The sequence below is a fragment of the Mycteria americana genome, chromosome 19, assembly GCF_035582795.1.
Source record: "Mycteria americana isolate JAX WOST 10 ecotype Jacksonville Zoo and Gardens chromosome 19, USCA_MyAme_1.0, whole genome shotgun sequence".
NCBI lineage: Eukaryota > Metazoa > Chordata > Aves > Ciconiiformes > Ciconiidae > Mycteria > Mycteria americana.
The window spans coordinates 3,591,626-3,608,917 of record NC_134383.1 but is presented as its reverse complement, the minus strand read 5'-3'; the positions used below and the strand labels follow the sequence as shown (position 1 = coordinate 3,608,917).

At 49.1% G+C, this 17,292-nt stretch overlaps 2 protein-coding genes across 7 annotated transcripts; both read right to left on the bottom strand.

The window, feature by feature from the left end:
* Positions 1–3,275: 3,275 nt before the first annotated feature.
* LOC142418793 (TLC domain-containing protein 5-like) lies at positions 3,276–15,869 on the bottom strand. Of its 4 annotated transcripts, none has more exons than XM_075521158.1 (3): positions 15,742–15,869; positions 7,045–7,244; positions 3,276–6,638 (listed from the first exon to the last, which is right to left on the bottom strand). In XM_075521158.1, the coding sequence occupies exons 2-3, from the start codon at positions 7,241–7,243 to the stop codon at positions 6,100–6,102; spliced, it is 738 nt and encodes a 245-aa protein (XP_075377273.1). In that variant the 5' UTR covers position 7,244; positions 15,742–15,869; the 3' UTR covers positions 3,276–6,099. The 4 variants fall into 4 exon arrangements, with proteins under 4 accessions (XP_075377273.1, XP_075377272.1, XP_075377269.1 ...); XM_075521157.1 differs by lacking the exon at positions 15,742–15,869 and adding an exon at positions 13,992–14,130; XM_075521154.1 differs by lacking the exon at positions 15,742–15,869 and adding an exon at positions 10,437–10,695.
* On the bottom strand, positions 12,491–16,558 carry LOC142418794 (TLC domain-containing protein 5-like). 3 transcript variants are annotated; one of them, XM_075521160.1, is made up of 3 exons: positions 16,525–16,558; positions 15,742–15,938; positions 12,491–15,079 (listed from the first exon to the last, which is right to left on the bottom strand). In XM_075521160.1, exons 2-3 carry the CDS (start codon positions 15,935–15,937, stop codon positions 14,541–14,543), a joined length of 735 nt encoding a protein of 244 aa, XP_075377275.1. In that variant the 5' UTR covers position 15,938; positions 16,525–16,558; the 3' UTR covers positions 12,491–14,540. The 3 variants fall into 3 exon arrangements, with proteins under 3 accessions (XP_075377275.1, XP_075377274.1, XP_075377276.1); XM_075521159.1 differs by having other exon boundaries at positions 15,742–15,941; positions 16,525–16,532; XM_075521161.1 differs by lacking the exon at positions 16,525–16,558 and adding an exon at positions 16,236–16,344.
* Positions 16,559–17,292: the final 734 nt, after the last annotated feature.

Here is a 17,292-nt window from a genome sequence, read left to right as displayed (position 1 = left end):
TGGATAATCCACATTGCAGTAAGCATTTTTATAGCACTAAGCTTTCTTTCCATATCAGCATAATTAAACCAGCAACCTTTGTAAGGACAGATGAAGCTGCTGTACATTCTGTCATGAGTTTCCTTCTTGCTCTCTGCTAGAATCAATGTCCTCTGATTGGGGGTGGGGGGGAGAGGTATTTGTTATTAGGGTAAAATCTAAAGAGATGGAGAATAACGTTATTTCACATCACATTTGAGGATTATCAGTTACACTGAACAGATCTTAACCTTCTGACACGATACACAATTCAAACAGCAACATAATACAACCATTGCTGAAAACCTGTATTTTGTAACATTCGAGAAGCCACAGAAACTGATACTTTCTCCTTCCCATAAGAAATTAACTGCTGGTAAACCCTACTTTGCAAAAGCTTTTCCATACACCTTGATCTGTTCAGTTCCTTCTTAAAGTAATTTTCTAAAGATCTCTTACGTTGCCAACTTATCAGCTGCCAAACTCCCTCTGGAACTTGCGGGAAACAGGGCAAAGCCAGCAAAAGCTAATACCGTCCCTTACACGAATTTACTAGAGCACATACTGAAGCTGACTTGGAAAGGGAAAAGTGCTGATATATTGGTATAACCAAAAAAAGAGTTGTTCCTTGCCCAGAAATTGCTTATGCAACACAAGGCTAATGCAGACTCTCTCTCAGTCTCTGAAATTTTATTTCTTTGGAAATGGCAGCAGACGTGTTATTTTACTTTCAGCCAAGCTATACAAAATCTGCAAGTATCAGGAACATACCCACAACTTCTATGAAGCTTAAAACATTTTCTCATATTTTTTTGTCCAAGAAACAGACCTGCTGACAACACAGGTATTAGTCTAATAGCAGACCCCAAAGACTTAAAACGCTATGCTTTTACATCAGTGCTTGGACTACCATTGCAAGGGAATAAAGCCTTGAATATAATAACATTGCAATTTCTTCAAATACAAATAAGGAGTTCAGTTAGAAAAAGAGGGCAGAGGACTGAAAGAGGAGGTTAATTTTATAAATCTCTACTGCAGGGCCAGCAGTAGAAGCAAAAGGCAGGCAGCAGGGAAGGAATGGCTTTAAAAGAAATAATGGGAAGATAAAAAAATGAAATAAATTGGGGGGGGGGGGGGGCAGATTTCTCTCTTCACGGTCAAAGCACATTTGCCCATTGACTTAAGGCTAGATTCTGCTGTGGCATTCTTGAAGACATGAAACTTGGAAGACGCTTGCAGGTCTAAAGCAAAGCTTCAGAATGCTGCTGTACTTTCTTTTCTGCTTCTGGACTACCTCAGAGGTTAAACAAACTCCCAGGATAAATTATTGCAGTCCCTGAGACCCCTTCATCACGCAGCCAGGTCGCTTGTAGAGTATAAACATGCCAGCATCTCTAGAGGGCTCAACACTACACAGCTGTTCCCCAGCGCTGGAGGATTTTGAGGTAGATTTAAGGGTTACATCCAAACAACTAAATTGGCTTAACTATTTATAGAAAGCAGACTTTTGGCATGCTGGACCTCTGGTAAAATGCTGTGACCATAAGCAAGGCAGAGTAGCTATTCTATACCAACACAACACACACCACTACATTCAGGTCTTTCCTGAGTTTGGCTTGGCACAGTTTCAGAGCTGCTGGTATAGGCCATGCAGGGCAGGGCCATTCTTCGGTTCTGGGTCTGTACAGTGCCTGGTTCACAGAAATTCTTGTTGGTGCCTGGGTCCCTTACTGCAATTGCTGAAAGCATCACTGAGAGAAATGTTTCCCTCTCCTCTTACTTTAGGAGCATCCTTTGAAGCAGAGCTTTTAAAAGGAGTGCACAACTTTCTAAATCACTTGACAAAGCTGTTCTGTGTGTTGGTGGCTTTCCCAGTGCTAAGCTGTTGATTGCATCAAGGGCAAAAGAAGCCCCTGTGCAAACAGACCCGAGGGCCCTGCACAACATCTTCCTGGTGGCTCTCACCTCCCATCGCAGATTATGTGGCACAGGCAGTCCTGCCCAGTAGCTTCGGGCATGAACAGAACATGATATACACAGCTCCTAGCAGCTGCACAGCCCTGCAGTTTCTCTCTGGCTCTGAATGAAAGCAGCCCCCGGTACGTAAGCAATAACATCACAGCAGGCACATGGAGAGACAGACCCCAGATGAAATCTGCACCTTTGCACAGTGCTGACTTTGGCTCATCTCCACAGCTGCAAGTACCCCCACACTAGGCAACATTAAATAATGCTAAAACATACTCTCTTCCTATCAGACTTTCCAACGAAGCAATTCCTAGGCAACAACGTTTAGGTTATGAATGAGAAAAGCTCATGGTTCATGGTGCAGAAACAGAGGAGAACCTTCTTGTTTAGGATATAGGGCATGGAAAACAAAAGAAACATTTTTGCTCCGTGAGTTGCCTGAGGATAGGCGCATGAAAGGCCTGGAAACAAATGCTGTGGAAGAAATGCACCCTGTTCAGCCAGTCAACAACATGAAAGCACCCATTAGCAAACACCAAACTACTAAGAAGTCCTCAGGACAACCTTGCAAAGAAGAGTGGTTTCTCTGCCTGTTAACATGTCTAAGAAGCAATAACGGTGAAAGCTGTACAATTTGTTGGCTCAGTCCCTAAAAAGCACCCACCAACCATCACTTTGCTCATTTACATTGGCAATGCCGACTCATCCAGCAATACGCAATACAACTTAAGAACGGCATCCAAAGACAGAAAACAAATTCCTCATATAATTAAATAATCTTTATTTTATAAAACATAATACAAAGCATCTACACCATTCACTGGTGGAACATTAGTTGCTATTACACAGTAATTCAAACACAAGTTATTATTTCACACTAGTTCTGCAGTTTCCTTTTACAATTTGCTCTAGCCACTATGGACTAGCCTGAGGACAGGTCCCACCGTGTGCTCCATAGCTTGAAAGTTACACTTCTTCTGGGTCTGTGATTCTGTGCTGGAGCCCACTAGACAGACTACGAGGCCTTGCTCTGAGACATCGTTGCTAGCTCTACCTCATAAAGCCATTCCTAATTGCTCTTTTGTTTTCTGGTGTCCTTGTTTAACTTCTAAAGCCTCAACATTGATCACAGCACCCTACTTCTTCCAACCAAGTTTCCCCCCAGTTCAAAGAAGGGGACCACTGAGCAATTAAGTGCATTATCTTTCAGAACATCTTTACACAAGCTGTTTCATAAATACCTGCAGTCACTAACTGACATCCTTATTCACCTGGGCAGGTATGGGCTGTAACCATGCATTAAGCTGCACACCCAACCTCGGCAGAGGTCAGAGTCCAAATCATCAGGACTGCTCAGGAAACTCTTTTTGGTGGGTAAGTCAACAGCTGCACTGAGAAATGAACAGGGTGTTTTCACCTATGCTTCTTCAGGACTTGCTGCTGAAAGCCCTTATTCCCTGGTCAGGCTGGCTGCTGAAACTCTTTTGGCTCCAGATTTACTGCAAGCCTCACTAGGGAAAATCCACCAGACATCCTTTCTTCAACTTGGGAGTCCACCTGAACAAGAAGCAGCATGGCTGATCTTTATGCACATGCCTAACTTACTCCTTTTGACTCCTACTCACTGCACCACTGCAGAACACCTTGGACTCCTGCTTTTGTGAGGCAAGCCCGACGCTGGGAAGTGCCATGTTCAGGTGACAAGGTACTGATGATGGGTCATAGTGAGAAGTGCTTCACTCAAAGCAACAGCATTTTGCCTTTATACAGCACAGCTTGACACAGACCACCAAGCATTACTCAAAGGTGGCTTAGTGTTAACAAATGAAAACACCCCACGAGGTAGGTAATACTGTACCCACTTAATAAAGTGGGTAAGCTGAGGCAAAAAGGCTCCTTGACATGCCCCACAGCAGCAGCAGAGCTGGCAGAACCAGCAAGCTCCAACTTGTCCTTGTCTCCCTTCAAGGCTCAATAGCCCTATCACTGCGCTGTGCTAAATGAGTCAAGTTTCCTTTTAAGGACCAGCTCACCACCCATCAGTTGGCTCTGCTAATCTGAAGTGCTTTGGGCTCTTCACGTCTTTGGCTGCAACAGGCAAGGCTTACAGCAGAACTGGCACCTGAGCTGCACTGGAGGCCTGGTGCTGAGGCTCAGAAGAAATGATCATAATAATGACAGCAATAACAAAGGAACAGCGCCTAAGAACACACAGTGAAATAAAACACCAGAAGCTGCCAAAACCAGGGGACAGTTTTTCCCTGCAAATGGGACCAGATAAGTAACGCTTATTTTTTCTCCCAGTCAGGTTCAATTTTTGCTTAAAAAAGGCCAGATTCTGTGCCTCTCGCTTCTTTAGTTATTAGGCTGTAAAATAAGTCTCTCTTACCCTATATATGCTCACTTTTATGAAGTGACTCAGGTCCAATCAGAGAGACAGAAGTGAATTCAAAGCCCAGGGGTCAAGGCATCAATTCAGATGGAGAGCCAAGGTTAGGTCTCTGGCTTGAACAGGGCAGAGGACAGATTTGAAACTGGGTAGCTCTTCCACCTTAGCCACCAAGTTTTGAAGATGCGTGTTGGCCACTTTTCAACCAGAAATCCCAATCTGGATCTGAGGAAACACTGTTGTCAAAACTGGTAATCCTGGGGAAAAACATCAATGCTAGTTTCAAATGTTTTTCAATCATTTTTCTATAGAGCTTCCAGACATTCACCTACAGTACCCCACTATCCCCAAACACGGTGGCAGCTTCTGGGTTCAGATACACTGATCTGAATCTGGGATGACACTTCAAGGGCAACAGAAATACACAGCCTTCACTACAAATCAGGTTCTGGCCCGTTCCCTGTAGACTGCCAAAAACGGCAAGTACAGATTGTTTGCAGATTGCTGCAGTAAAACACTCTGCATTTACTTATTTTTAAAAGTTACTTACAGCTTGGGGAAGGTATTCATCTGACAACCTCAAGGCATGCCGTTTGGTCTCAGGCTGGCTCCACACTATGCCTGCATTTGGGTCAATAAGCACAGCAGAGGGAATTTTGGCATTCTGCAGGCAAATCAGGGTTTGGTCCAGCAGCCAGAAAACCACTTACTGGCAAGTCCTGATGGGGCTTCTCATAATGGAGAGTTTTGGTCACTCAAGGAGCTAAAAGCAATATTTGGGGGGCGTGGACAGAGTTTTAACAGGGATGAAGAAGAGGGAAAAAGTCAGAACAGCGTTTCATATCAGGGGCTGTGTCTTTGGGTGTATTCACAGAGCACCTAGTCCTGCAAGGCGCCAGCGCTGATTAGAGCTTCTGGACACTACTGAAAAATAAGTTATCAATATGTTATTTAATAAGTTATTAAAAGGAATTAGAAAGGGTAGGAAACAACAACCTACCTAAAATACTGTTCTTTCTAGAGTCACACTCTTGCTCAACCACCAGAATCATTTCTCCCAAAGGAAACATAGGAATAATGAACAAAGTGCAGATAACAACCATCATTTTGCATTTATATAGCACCTCTCATGTAAAGATCTGAAAGTGCATAACACAGATGGATCAGCTCCATCACCCCCAATTCACAGATGGGGAAATTAGGCACAGAGTTAGAGTTATGTGACTTGCCCAAGGTCACATAACAAGTTGGTGGAAGAGCCAGGAATCCCAACTCTGACGAAACACTAGAACATGCTTCTTCCTAACAGTATGAAGAGTCACTCTAGCTGTCTAGACTGTACAGGACACTGAACATGAAGATCTAGTGCTATTTTCTCCTCTCTTCCAAGATTCTACCAGTGCCGAAGGAGTTAGCTACTAACATTACTATTTACACCTGCACTGCTGGACTAGTTACGTTTAGTCTGTAAAATTAGCCCTTCTTTCACTCATATCATTTAGCATATGCTTATGTGCACACTGTGCCAGCCTCTGCCAGGCCAAACACTGCAGATCCAATGAATCCATGGCATAGCTCCATGGATTTAAATGGAGTTATGCCAGGGATAAATTTGGCTCCAGAATTGCTAACATGTGTTGGCTCCTCTCCTGACAGTGGTATTTCAGGCACGGTTCCCTTCCTGCCAGATTGTGAACTCGAGGAAGTTTTTACTCAGCATCCAGTCAGTGGTTTTTCAGATGTCCATTAGTTTTCAAGTATAACTCATCACTCCTCCAACTCCTCCAAGCATGGTACTTCTTCATGCTCTTCCTCCTAGCGAAGCGACAGATGCTGACCATGAAAACCCAGGAGACAGCGTACATGATGACGCCCCCCAGCTTAATGTACCACCTGGGTTTGGGAGAAGCAAGCTCACAGTACATCAGCCAGGCCCCCACTCCAATCCGCACCCCAGTGAAGAGGACCACGAAGAAGAAATCCACCACATCACCTGTGAAACTGTGGTAACACCCCATCTCCTTCAAGAACCAGCGGGTCTGCAGCAGTGGGTTAGTGATCTCACTACCAAAGATGACGGCATTGACCTCCGCAGCTGACTCCCCGAGTACCAATGACGCTGTGATGCCCAAGATGCTCACCAGATGGTGGGCCAGCATCAGGGCACCCTCTGTCTGGAAGTACACACACCAACAAAGGTCGAAGAGGAAGTAGCCCAAGCTAAGGCACAGCACGTGTACCTGAAGAGTTGTGTTTGGTGATCCTGAAACATAAAGACAACAGACAGAGCTTTAAAACATGGAGGCAACAAGGAGGCAGGATGCGAGACAAGGAAGCACTGGCAGGCTGGTATTAGCTTGTACTGATCACAGCTCAGCTGGAGAAGTCAGACAAGTCACAATACTACAGCTGTTAGACTAACAGCTGCACACACGTAATGGCCACACAACGTGATCACACACTCTGCCAGACTGCAGCTGGAGAGGGCCATTCCACTAGCAAAATACAGTACCAGTCTCTCCATTTCTCTAGTACTTTCCATCACAAAGCAGCTCAGATATCATTACGATCGTCATTCCTCAAGTGGGCTGGATACTGAGGTGGTAGGAGAACCCCACTTTGTGTCATCACCCATTGGAGGACTTGGGAGCACAACTTTCATTACTCACCTGGGTGACTCAAAGGCCAGGGACCATCAATAAAGCCAACGTAAGCAGAGAGACAGGTAGCAAGGATGCCATGGGTCAGTGTGACCAGCCTGCAGCTCCACTCATAATTCCGGTGCTTGTAGCGATGGCAGAACCAAGTGTAGAGAGAGAGCCAGGCAAGCAGACTGCAGGCTACCCGCAGAGGCAGGGGGAACAGCATCCTGTCACAGGAACGGAAAGACAAAATGCATCAGAAGGTCTAGCCTTCGGCAGTGTTAGCACAACCCAGCGCAGCATTTCACCCATGACCATCCCAGCACTGAGTGTACAGTGCTGTTTTCTGATGGTGTTGCTTGCTCCTGACAATTTTTTTCTGCAGAGGAACTGCGGTTCTTCTGGGGAAAGGCCTCCAACAAAGAAGCGTATCCTTGACAATTAGGGCAGATTCACCATGTGGCCACCAGCACACAGACACCCACCAGTGTCACCTCAGCTGTGGGAAGACGCACTGAAAGCAATGGCCTTGTAAGGCAGTGAGTTCCTAGCCTGGTTGAACAGAAAACATACCATGACTTGGTAAAGCATCTCAGAGGACTTCCCCAACCAGTCTACAATGCAGGATCTGCTGGGATATGTTAGTGCTCATCTGCACTGCCTGAGGGACAGGCTGAAGAGTGCCACATCCAGCAATAAGGCTTTGATCCAGAGCTACGGCTGCCCTTTCGTTTTAGTTCCCGACCACATATCTGCATTTGACTGGTCTGCTTGTGTTGCCCCACCTGACCTACTCATCCTGTCATGCTGTTTGGTAGCTTGGGTCCTCCTCTGCTGAAACAAAAAACCAAGAAAACCCAAAAAACACACAGTCTCTTGCTACGTCCACTGATAATCCTCCCAGTGCAGTGACACTAAGTGCAAATGGGTCAAGAGAAACACAAAGGCATTGCCATCTCCTCCTGTTACTGAATTTTAACCTTCTAGCACTAACACATTTCCAGGACAGTTTGGGAAAAAAAGGCTGTGAAATCCCCTTGTCCTCCCAAGGAAAACTTCCAGTGGAACAATATATAGTTCAAGCTTCTTCGTAAGCACATGAGGACAAAGCTCAGATTAGAACAAACATCCCCCAGCAAACGGTGATCGGATAAAGCAGCCCACCACCTTTGGGAGCAGCCAAGCACTCACACAGCCAGTCCCTTTCCTACCCCTGGCTGCACTCCATGAGTGCCCCCCGCCCTGCCCCGCTCGTCCCCTGGGCAAGGCGCTCCACACTCCCTCCTCTGCAGTTTGAGAGGAGTGAGGCAAGGCGAAAACCACTTAGCTCTCCTAACTGCGGACTTCATTTCATCTTTTCTGGCACCAAGACGTCCAAATCTTTTTGATACAAAAGGATTAGAAGCTATGCCCATAAAGATTTTTTTCAACAGTGTTTCTTTTACACAGCTTCCCTCACTCGCTGTGCAATACAGACTCTCTCAAACAAGCAAAAGACATACTGCCAGAACAAAATTACAGTGCATAAACATCTGTGGAGGACACTGCTCTTGTCACTAAAAGCCCCCCAGATACATAATGCTCTAATATCTACATCTCATTCATATTTATAATAGCTTTCCATGAAATATCATGAAATATAAGACATATCTCATTACTCCTGAGCATTCAGGCAAGTGCATCAAAAGTTGAGTCACGCTCTGGGATACACGAGTTTCCAGTTCTGTAATAGCAAAAGCGCCACTGGTCCTGCTGGTACCTGCTGACCAGTACGCTGGATTCACACCCAGGGCTGGGGAACACCAAAAGGACTAGAGGTGACGAGGAGTCAGAGTTGCAATGTCCAACCGTCCTATTTGCCTTCTTGCAAGTATTACCAGGAATGACTTAGGAGGCTGGGTAAACAAAACTATTATGGTATAATGGGCCTCGGGAACATGGGGAGATGAAGTAAGGATGTGATTAACTGCTCTGACCAGGTGTTTCCATTGACATCCCTGGTACTTGAAGTCCATATGCATTTAGAGTCAGGGCAGATAAGGCAGGAAGAATTCTGATGTGACAAAAGGGACTGACCAGCTAGAGAAGCCTGGTAGAAGGAAGAGGAATGACCTTTTAAACATTTTGAGGTGTTTTCCACACCTACTCGTGAAAAAGATGTTTCTCCATTCCCTGGAAAGAAAGATGGGGGCTACCTTCCAATTGCACATCAAAGCTCAACATCTGCCATTAGCATATACAATATATATTGCTCCTGTGAATTACGCCTGTCCCCACACACTGGAAAGGGCAGTATCCTTTAAAAACATCAGTAATTATAATCGTTTGTACCACCAGGAGCAACGGGGTCATGAACGAAAGCAGGCTCTACGGTAATTACATGTGCCGGCAAACCTAGTCCAGAACAGCCCTGCTCCCCCCGAAAGAGCTTAAAAACTAGATGGGCACCTCCAGCGAAGCACCGTTATTTCCTTTTTTTTTTTTTTTTGTACAAATGAGAAAATGGAGGAGCCCAGACAGCCGAAACAACGAGCCCCAAGCCACGGACACAGCCCGCCCAGCCGACCCGAGCCCGCCCGCAGCCAGCAGCCTTCCTCCGGGGCAGGCAGCCGCCCTCGCCCTGCCGCCGCCGGCGCCTCCCGCCCCGCTCCCCCCCCCCCGCCCGGCGGCAGCCGCTGCCCGCGGGCCCGGCGACGAGCGCGCACCGCTCGCCTCCGCTCTTCTCCAGCGGCTTCCGCAGCTTTGCGGGGCCGGGCCCCCGCACGCCACCGCCCGCGGGGGAAGGCGCCCGCCCCGCGGGCACGGCCGGGGAGCGCCGGGCGGCCGCAGCCCGCAAGCCGTGGGGGAAGGCTGCAGGGCCAGGCCCTTCTTCCGCTCGCCCCGACCCCGCGTACCCACCTGGAGGGACGCGGCTGCTGGGGCCGGCCCGGCGCCGCGCCTCCGCCGCCCGGGAAGAGGAAGCGGCGGCGGCCGAGGGGCACCTGCTGGCGGGGAGGAGGGACGGCAAGGGCCGCGGGAAGGGAGCGGAGGGGCGGGGGAGCCGCCCGCCTCGGCCGCGGGAGGGAAGGGCCCCGGCGCCGCCGGCCGGCCGGCCCGCAGAGGGGGCGCGGGGCGCAGCGCCGGCACCGCCGCTCCCCGCCGCCGCGCTGCTCCCCGCCGCCGCCCCGCTCCCGCCCCGCCGGCCTTCGCGGCCCCGCTGCGCATCCCTCCTAAACCCAGCCAAGAGGCTGGCGACCTTCGGGGCTGGCCCCGAGCGCTCTAACGCGCAGGTTTGCAGGCCTCTCTCTGGCGGGGACGACCTCGGTGCAATGCCCAACAGGTTGTTGCTCTCAGAACAAGAGGCAGGTCATGTTCCCACCGGGCGCACACGCATACAGCATCGCTTTAGCCCGCGGGCACAGGAAACTAGTCCGCTGCACCCACAACCCGCTTCAATCGTCTCACGTGTCCCAGAGATAACACGCGTGACCACATGGCTGCAGGCAGACGTGGACTTGCTTTACTCGCACTCAGGCAGCGGAACCGGCTCTTCTTCAGAACTTGCAAAACTGCGTCAGTATAGCATCGGCTTCAAGGTAACGTACCCTGCGGGGCTTATCATCCAGGCACAGCACAGAGCGTGCAGCTTCAGCAGGCTGGGAAAGCACACAGCCCTGCCCTAAACATACCCTCTCATCCAACGCTTATGCAGCAGTTACAAAGCCTAGCAATTTCTTCTAACTACAAGCACTCAGTGCTAAACCACATCTTTTCTCTCTCCTCCCTTCATCTACACCCACAGAATAGCGAAATCCAGGGCTTATGCAGGACGCCTGAAGTAGCTTACAAAAATGTTCCTCCAACACACTTACTCCTTTTGTAAGCTGCAATCAAAACAACCTCTCACACCCAGAAATAGGGGTTGGGTTTTTTTCATCCTGTCCAGTTTTACCTTTTGAAATACAGATGGTGGGAGTGGCTTGACCTGCCTCTTACAGCACTTGGAATGAGCCTGTTTTCAACTGGATATCTATCTTACTTTACCAGTTCAGGCCAGGCACAGGTTCCTATTGCTACAAGATGCTCAGTCTTCAGCTATTTCAGCACGACATCCTCACTAGCACAAACAGTGCGTTTGCTTCTCTGACAAATCCTAGGTCTCGCCTTGCTTTCCTCCACCTTTGCTGGACCAGGCACCAGGCCCTGTCCCATAGCCTCAGTAACAACTGAGATGGAGCTGTTCTAATGCGTAGCTTAGGATACAGAACAGTGTTGGCAGACAGAAAGCTATAGGGCTAACGTTGACTCACAGCACAGAGACTGAGCCGCCAGGAAGAACAACGGAGCTGGTCACAGAAGAGCACTCCGAAAGGCCTAACAAGGCAAGGACCATTCAATGCCTGAGGCAGAATATAGAGAAGGAGCTGCAGGGTTTTTTTGTTCTAGATCATACAATGTGCAAAATTTGCATCTAGTGAGATGCAAGGTAGCAAGTTAAATCATCTCCCAGTGGACTGTACCAGAAGTTAGGTGCCGCTTATACACTAATTTTCTTGTTTGCTTAGTGCAGAGTCAGCCATTTAAATAGGCAGGCTGAGTTGCACTGGCTCATTTTGCCTGCAGATGAATAGCATTCAGCAAAACAGCTCAGCACAGGAAACTGCTAACAGTTATTTGCACACTGCTACCCATTTTAGTATAGCTACACTCTCCCTCAGCAGTACATTCTTTGTCTTCTTTCTGTACCTGTTCTCACAAGAGCTCACAACGCTGAAGGGTCACAGAACATATTAACTTGTCAACACTGGGAAACTTCTTGTCCAAAAATAAACTGGAAATATACAAGACCTGCAAATACACAAGAGTCCAATCGCCTTCCTCAGTGATAGGCCAAGGCTGGTGCTCACTTTTGTGACTGTAAAAGCCCTCAAGGATAATTTGACAGATAAAAATCAGGCACCTGTATTAAAAATTACATTACTTGAAGGGTTAGCAAATAAGAAATCCAATGGGATACTGAGGGTGGAGCCAGATGCTTTTCTAGCATCACATTAAAGGGTTTAACACTAAAACTATCCTTGGATGAGATGTGCTGCATCTCATCTCAGTGCCCCTGAGGGCACTTACATTGCTTCAAATCTCACGGGGTAACTACCATCAGTTCTGTTTTGCATGCAAGCCAGCTGGATGCACTGGGTTACTGTCCCTCAGCTGAAGGAAGAGAGTTTTCTTGTTGGAAGCCAAGCCCAGGCCCACCTCCACTCCAGACAGTGGAGTCCTGCCCCAGCTGTAGCAGGTTCTCAGCTGGAAACAGCCACTCAGCAGTGGCTTAGGACATCTCATAACACCAAAGGTGTTCTCATGCTTTCAATTGCTTCTCCAAAGATAGCATAGACAAACCACCTTGCAACCCAAGCCTTCCAAACTGGTCATTCCTAGGATGAAATGCAGCAACAGAGAGGTATTGGTGCTGCAGAGAAAAGAGGCAACCTGGGATGTTAGCCATGACCAGAATTTGTTACCCTGTGACCTTGCATCCGTCAAGAGCAAACACCTCAGTTTAATGGCCCATTCTTAAGTTCCCTGCAATACTGACCATGACTCATTGGCAAGGCAGGTTATGGATACATTAGTCACAAATCTGAGCTTCAGATGACCCTCATCTATCCTTCACACCTCAAGCCTGAGCTCCAGAGCACATGGCTCAGCCTGTGCTTGTTTCCCCATCAGCTCACTCCTTCCTGAACTGCATGAGCCAGAGCTTTGCCAGTGACTACTAGCCTTAGCAAGCTCAGGCTACCCTCAAGCCTGTTTTCCTCAGCATTAACTTCTGTTTCCTCCTTAAGACCGGGAACAAAAGAACATTACAGCAATTGTTTCTTTTTAAAACGAGAACGTAACTTTATTAGAAGTCTCATCACTCATAGGAATTTTCAGAAGAGCACACTGACTCCGGCAAGAGTTCATACCTCATGAGGCCAGGCCCCCAGAGCCATGCTGGCAAGGTGTCAGGAGTGCAAGGCTCCTGGTTTTCTAAACAGAATAGCCTGCTAACTTGCCTGGATTCACAGCTGCAATGCATTCAGAGGGCATGTCAAAAGTTAGGTTATTTCATGTCATTTTTTAATCTCTCCATACACCTTACTCTAACCCCCAGCCAAGGCAGATATCTGCAACTGAACAGCGCCAGAGTTAGTGAGATAAGAGGCATGGAGGAGCTAGTAAGGCTCCATCCCCACAGCAGCTGTATTCCCACTGCTCCCCTCCTTCACCTCTGCAGCACGTGCTAGAGGTGCAGGAGCTAGAGCCACACAGGCTGTTTCAGGGGCTCTTTAGCTCCATGAAGAAGCTCTTCTAAACAAGGAGTTGAAAGCAGGAAGGAAAGGCAACCAGCCTTGCTAAGCCTGAGGGCAACACAAGGCCATTTGTTCCTCAGCTGTAAGCAAGGCTTTTATGGGAGAGTAAGTCTGAACTGCAGCCTTAAACAGAGGGAAATTCACATTAAAACCCCAGGAAAAATGTCAGAACACACTTCTGAGAGGTAAAGCAAACAAGAGAACTGGTCCATACTCCAAGACCTGCTGGTATGGAGCAGATGCTACACTAAGATCTGCCTAAACATTACTGTCACCCCTGAAAATATAGTCACAGATTAGACTCGTTAGCTATGCATTCAGCTTAAAGTGGCTTGTAAATGAGCCAACCCCAGAACAGAAAGAGCATCCAGAGAGGGCTCTTCTCTATCATCCCCCATCCACAAAATGCCTGGGTTTTGTTTGGTTTTGTTTTTTTTTTTAAAGCAATCCAAGCCTAGGTGAACACCTGCTTATGGAGGTTATTGGCACAAGTCTAATTCTTGACTCTTGTTTGCAAGGGCCTGACTCAATCCCAGTGAAGTCACACTGCTGTAAGATCAGTATCTGCTTGAATGCAAGTATTAAAAAAAAAAAAAAGAAATGTATCATTAAAAACAATGAGGTAAAACATTGCCTCACCTCAAGTACCATCACTTCACACACTCAAAGGGCAACTCCACTATAGCCCTGCAAGCACCTGAATCTTGTTCAGAGGCTTTCATCCAAGTACTTAGTCAAGCATGTTGTCCAACTGCAGGATTAAGGGAGCATGATCTTTTCTAGGTCACACCCCTACCCGGTCCCACTGGCAGGAAGATGGGATTTTTCAGATTTGATTTTCTGTCTCTACACTGTAAAATAATTCTAGCTTCAAAATGATTACAGAACATACAGACTGTGGCATTATTGGTTGCAGACTGAATAGGTCTGGCATTGTCACCCTCCTTGAGACTGTACCATTGCCGGAGAAGTCCAGCAATCTGTTCAGTAGACATGCCAGGTTCCTCAGATTTCCACTCAAACCCCTCTTCTGTCAGCTTTCCCATGTTCCTAGTGCTGATTCATCTCCTCCAAGGGTAGCAGACCAGTGCCAGAAAGTCAATTCCACATCACTTTTAGGAGTTCTTTTCACAGGAATAGGCTTCAGTAGCCAGGACCCTAGCCCAAGGGATTGTCATCCACAACCTGTTAATGAGTTGTCAAGTGCCCATTAGTTTTCACAGGTGCATTCATACTCCTCAGGCTTGTCCAGGAACGATATTTTTTCAACATCTTCCTCCTGACAAAGTGGCAGATTTCAACCATGAACCCCAAAGATACAATGTACATGGCCAGGCCTCCGGCCTTGAGGAGCCAGCTGGGATCAGGGGATGTCACCATCGCATACATGATCAAAGCTCCTCCCCCGATTCGCAGCATCAGGAAGAGGAACACAAAGAAGAAATCCACCACCTCTCCCAGGAAAGTGTGGTAACACCCCATTTCCCGCAGAAACCAGCGGGTCTGGAGCAATGGGTTGGTGATCTCGCTAACAAATACAACAGCATTGACTTCTGTAGCAGACTTCCCAAGGCCCAGCACCATGATCATGCCACAGATGCTCAGCGTGTGATGGAACAGCATTAGGTCCCCCTCTGTCTGGAAATAGAGGCACCAGCCCAGGTCAAAGATAAAGTAACCCAAGGTCAGGGACAGCACATGGATCTGAAGAGGTGTGTTTACTGAACCTGAAATGAAAGATGTACGTAAGCCTGAGGTCTTATTTAAAACATTCTTCTACAATATGGAGCAATACAGGTTGTGAGTATTCCTCTTTCCTCCTTAGTTTCCAGCCTTATCCTATGGGCCAAGTGCCACACTGGAAGCTTGGATGATGTCTGGCTCTGCTCTCCCTTCACACTTCAGCTGCCTAGCGACCCAGGCAGGCCATCCCATCCTGCCACACTTCTGTTTCTCTTTTTCTCTCCACCGTTTTAGAAAGCAGGGATGGAAAGCCTGACCCCCATCAGCAGAACTATGTGAGATTTAGTGATAGAAAATAGCAAATAAAACCCCACAGCCAAATGACAGGAATTATTACACCCTTAAAGACGTGAACAGCACTTAGTCTATTCTCAACACATTGCTACACCTAATGCTGCAATAAACTCAAGCTGCCAACCTGAAAACTTTCAATATGTACATGGATAAAACAAAACAAAACAAGATTAACAAGTAAGGGCTGGAGAAGAAGCAAGGGAGTTAAACAAAATCCTGCCCCAAACATACCCCAAAAACATACACATAAGAGAACAGACAGCAAAAGCAATCAGCCCCCCACTCCACCTGTAATCAGAGGTGTCCACACTGCATGCCAAGGACATGTGTCAGGGTAAGACTCCAAACGTACCTGGATGGGTCAGAGGCCAGGGGCCATCCAAGAGTGCAACGTAACCCGAGAGGCAGGTGACAATCACCCCATGCAGCAGGGTGACCAAGCGACAGCTCCACTCGTAGGAACGGTGCTTGTTCCAGTAGCAGAAGCAGGCGTACAGAAAGAGCCAGGCAACAAAGCTGCAGGTCACCTCGAGAACGATGGAAACCATCCTGCTAAACACAGAGTGAGGACGCTATGAGCACAGCAGCCCTGTCAGCAAGGGGTGTTCATCCAGACCATCTGCCTCAGTACCCAGTCCAGCCCATTCACGGAAACCCCAGGGGAAAAATAAAACAAACAAAAAAAAACAAAAACCAAACCCAAAACACACACGAGCAAACCAACCCAACCAAACAAAACAACCCCACCGAAACACGCCTTGTGCCCTTCCCGGGAGCACGGTGCTCTCCCGAGGCCCTCTTCAGCACCACTTCCCTGCAAGCCCCTCCTCGTTACCAAGGCCCTACCGTGTTTGGGGAAAACCAGGATCGCAGCACACCCCGAGCCACAGCTGCTCAGCCCTCCCGGACCGCCTGCCTCCCCGCTCGCCCTCGGGAGCCGGTGGACGGAGCGGCGGGGGGCCGGGACACCCGGGGGCCCAGACCCCCTTCCAGCAACGGGGGGGATGGGGGGGGAACACGGACGGACAGAAGAGGCGCCCCCGGAGCGGCGCTTGCCCCGGGGTGACCCAGCAGCGGGGTGACCCAGCAGCCGGGTGACCCAGCAGCCCGGCGACCCCCCCCGCCCGCTCCTTACCCCGGGCTCGCCGCCGCTGCCGCCTGCGCCGCTGCCGCCTGCCCCGCGTCCGTCTCTACGCGCCCGGGACCTGCCGCCCGGCTGCGGGACTGCCCGGGAAGGGAGGCGGCGCCGGCGCGCACCGGGAGGCTTTTATCTTCCCTTCCCCTCCCCTCCCCTCCTCTCCCTTTCCCTCCCTCCCCCGGCCAGCGCCGCTCCTGCCGGGGAGGGTCTTTCCCCCGCCCCCGGAGGGTGCTCCTCCTGCCCCTCCGCTCCCCATCCCCGTTTGCTCTGCCCCGCTTCCCTACCCCGGAGGCGAAACGGGGTCCGAGCGGCACAGCTGCGTGCCCCGGGGCAGGGAGAGGGCCGTGCTGCCGGGGGACAGCGCGGGGAAGGGGGAACAGGGTAGGGGAGATAAGGACGGGCGTTGGGAGTGTGTCAGCCGGGCTGGTACCTCCATGCAGCCTCAGCCCGCCCGGCTGTAAGAGGGTCCCCGGACTTCAATTTGGCTGCATGCTTTTCTCTCTGATGGAGAATAAAGGGGAGAATGAAGCTGGATCAGGCAAGAGCGGAGATGCTTTTGTCCTTTTGTTGTTGTTCTTTTAAAAAAGTGTCCTGGAGTCCTCTTTCACGTTTTGTACCTGGTTTTGAAAGCAGAGGCCGGGTGGGTGGGCTTACGGTGACCGCCTTTGTGTTGTCCCGTGCTGACTGCAAGGAGGGGAGGCTGAGACAGGAGTCAGCGAGTCTGGGACTGCTTGGGTCCGGAGCTGGGGAGTGGTGCGGGATGTG

What these genes read in the sequence shown, in the direction of transcription:
- LOC142418793 (XM_075521158.1), bottom strand. Translation starts at nt 7,243, where the DNA reads ATGCTGTTCCCCCTGCCTCTGCGGGTAGCCTGCAGTCTGCTTGCCTGG. An exon ending in CTGGCCTTTGAGTCACCCAG is followed by an intron (nt 6,639 to 7,044) that starts GTGAGTAATGAA and finishes TTTATGTTTCAG; the next exon opens with GATCACCAAACACAACTCTT.
- LOC142418794 (XM_075521160.1), bottom strand. Translation starts at nt 15,937, where the DNA reads ATGGTTTCCATCGTTCTCGAGGTGACCTGCAGCTTTGTTGCCTGGCTC. An exon ending in CTGGCCTCTGACCCATCCAG is followed by an intron (nt 15,080 to 15,741) that starts GTACGTTTGGAG and finishes CTTTCATTTCAG; the next exon opens with GTTCAGTAAACACACCTCTT.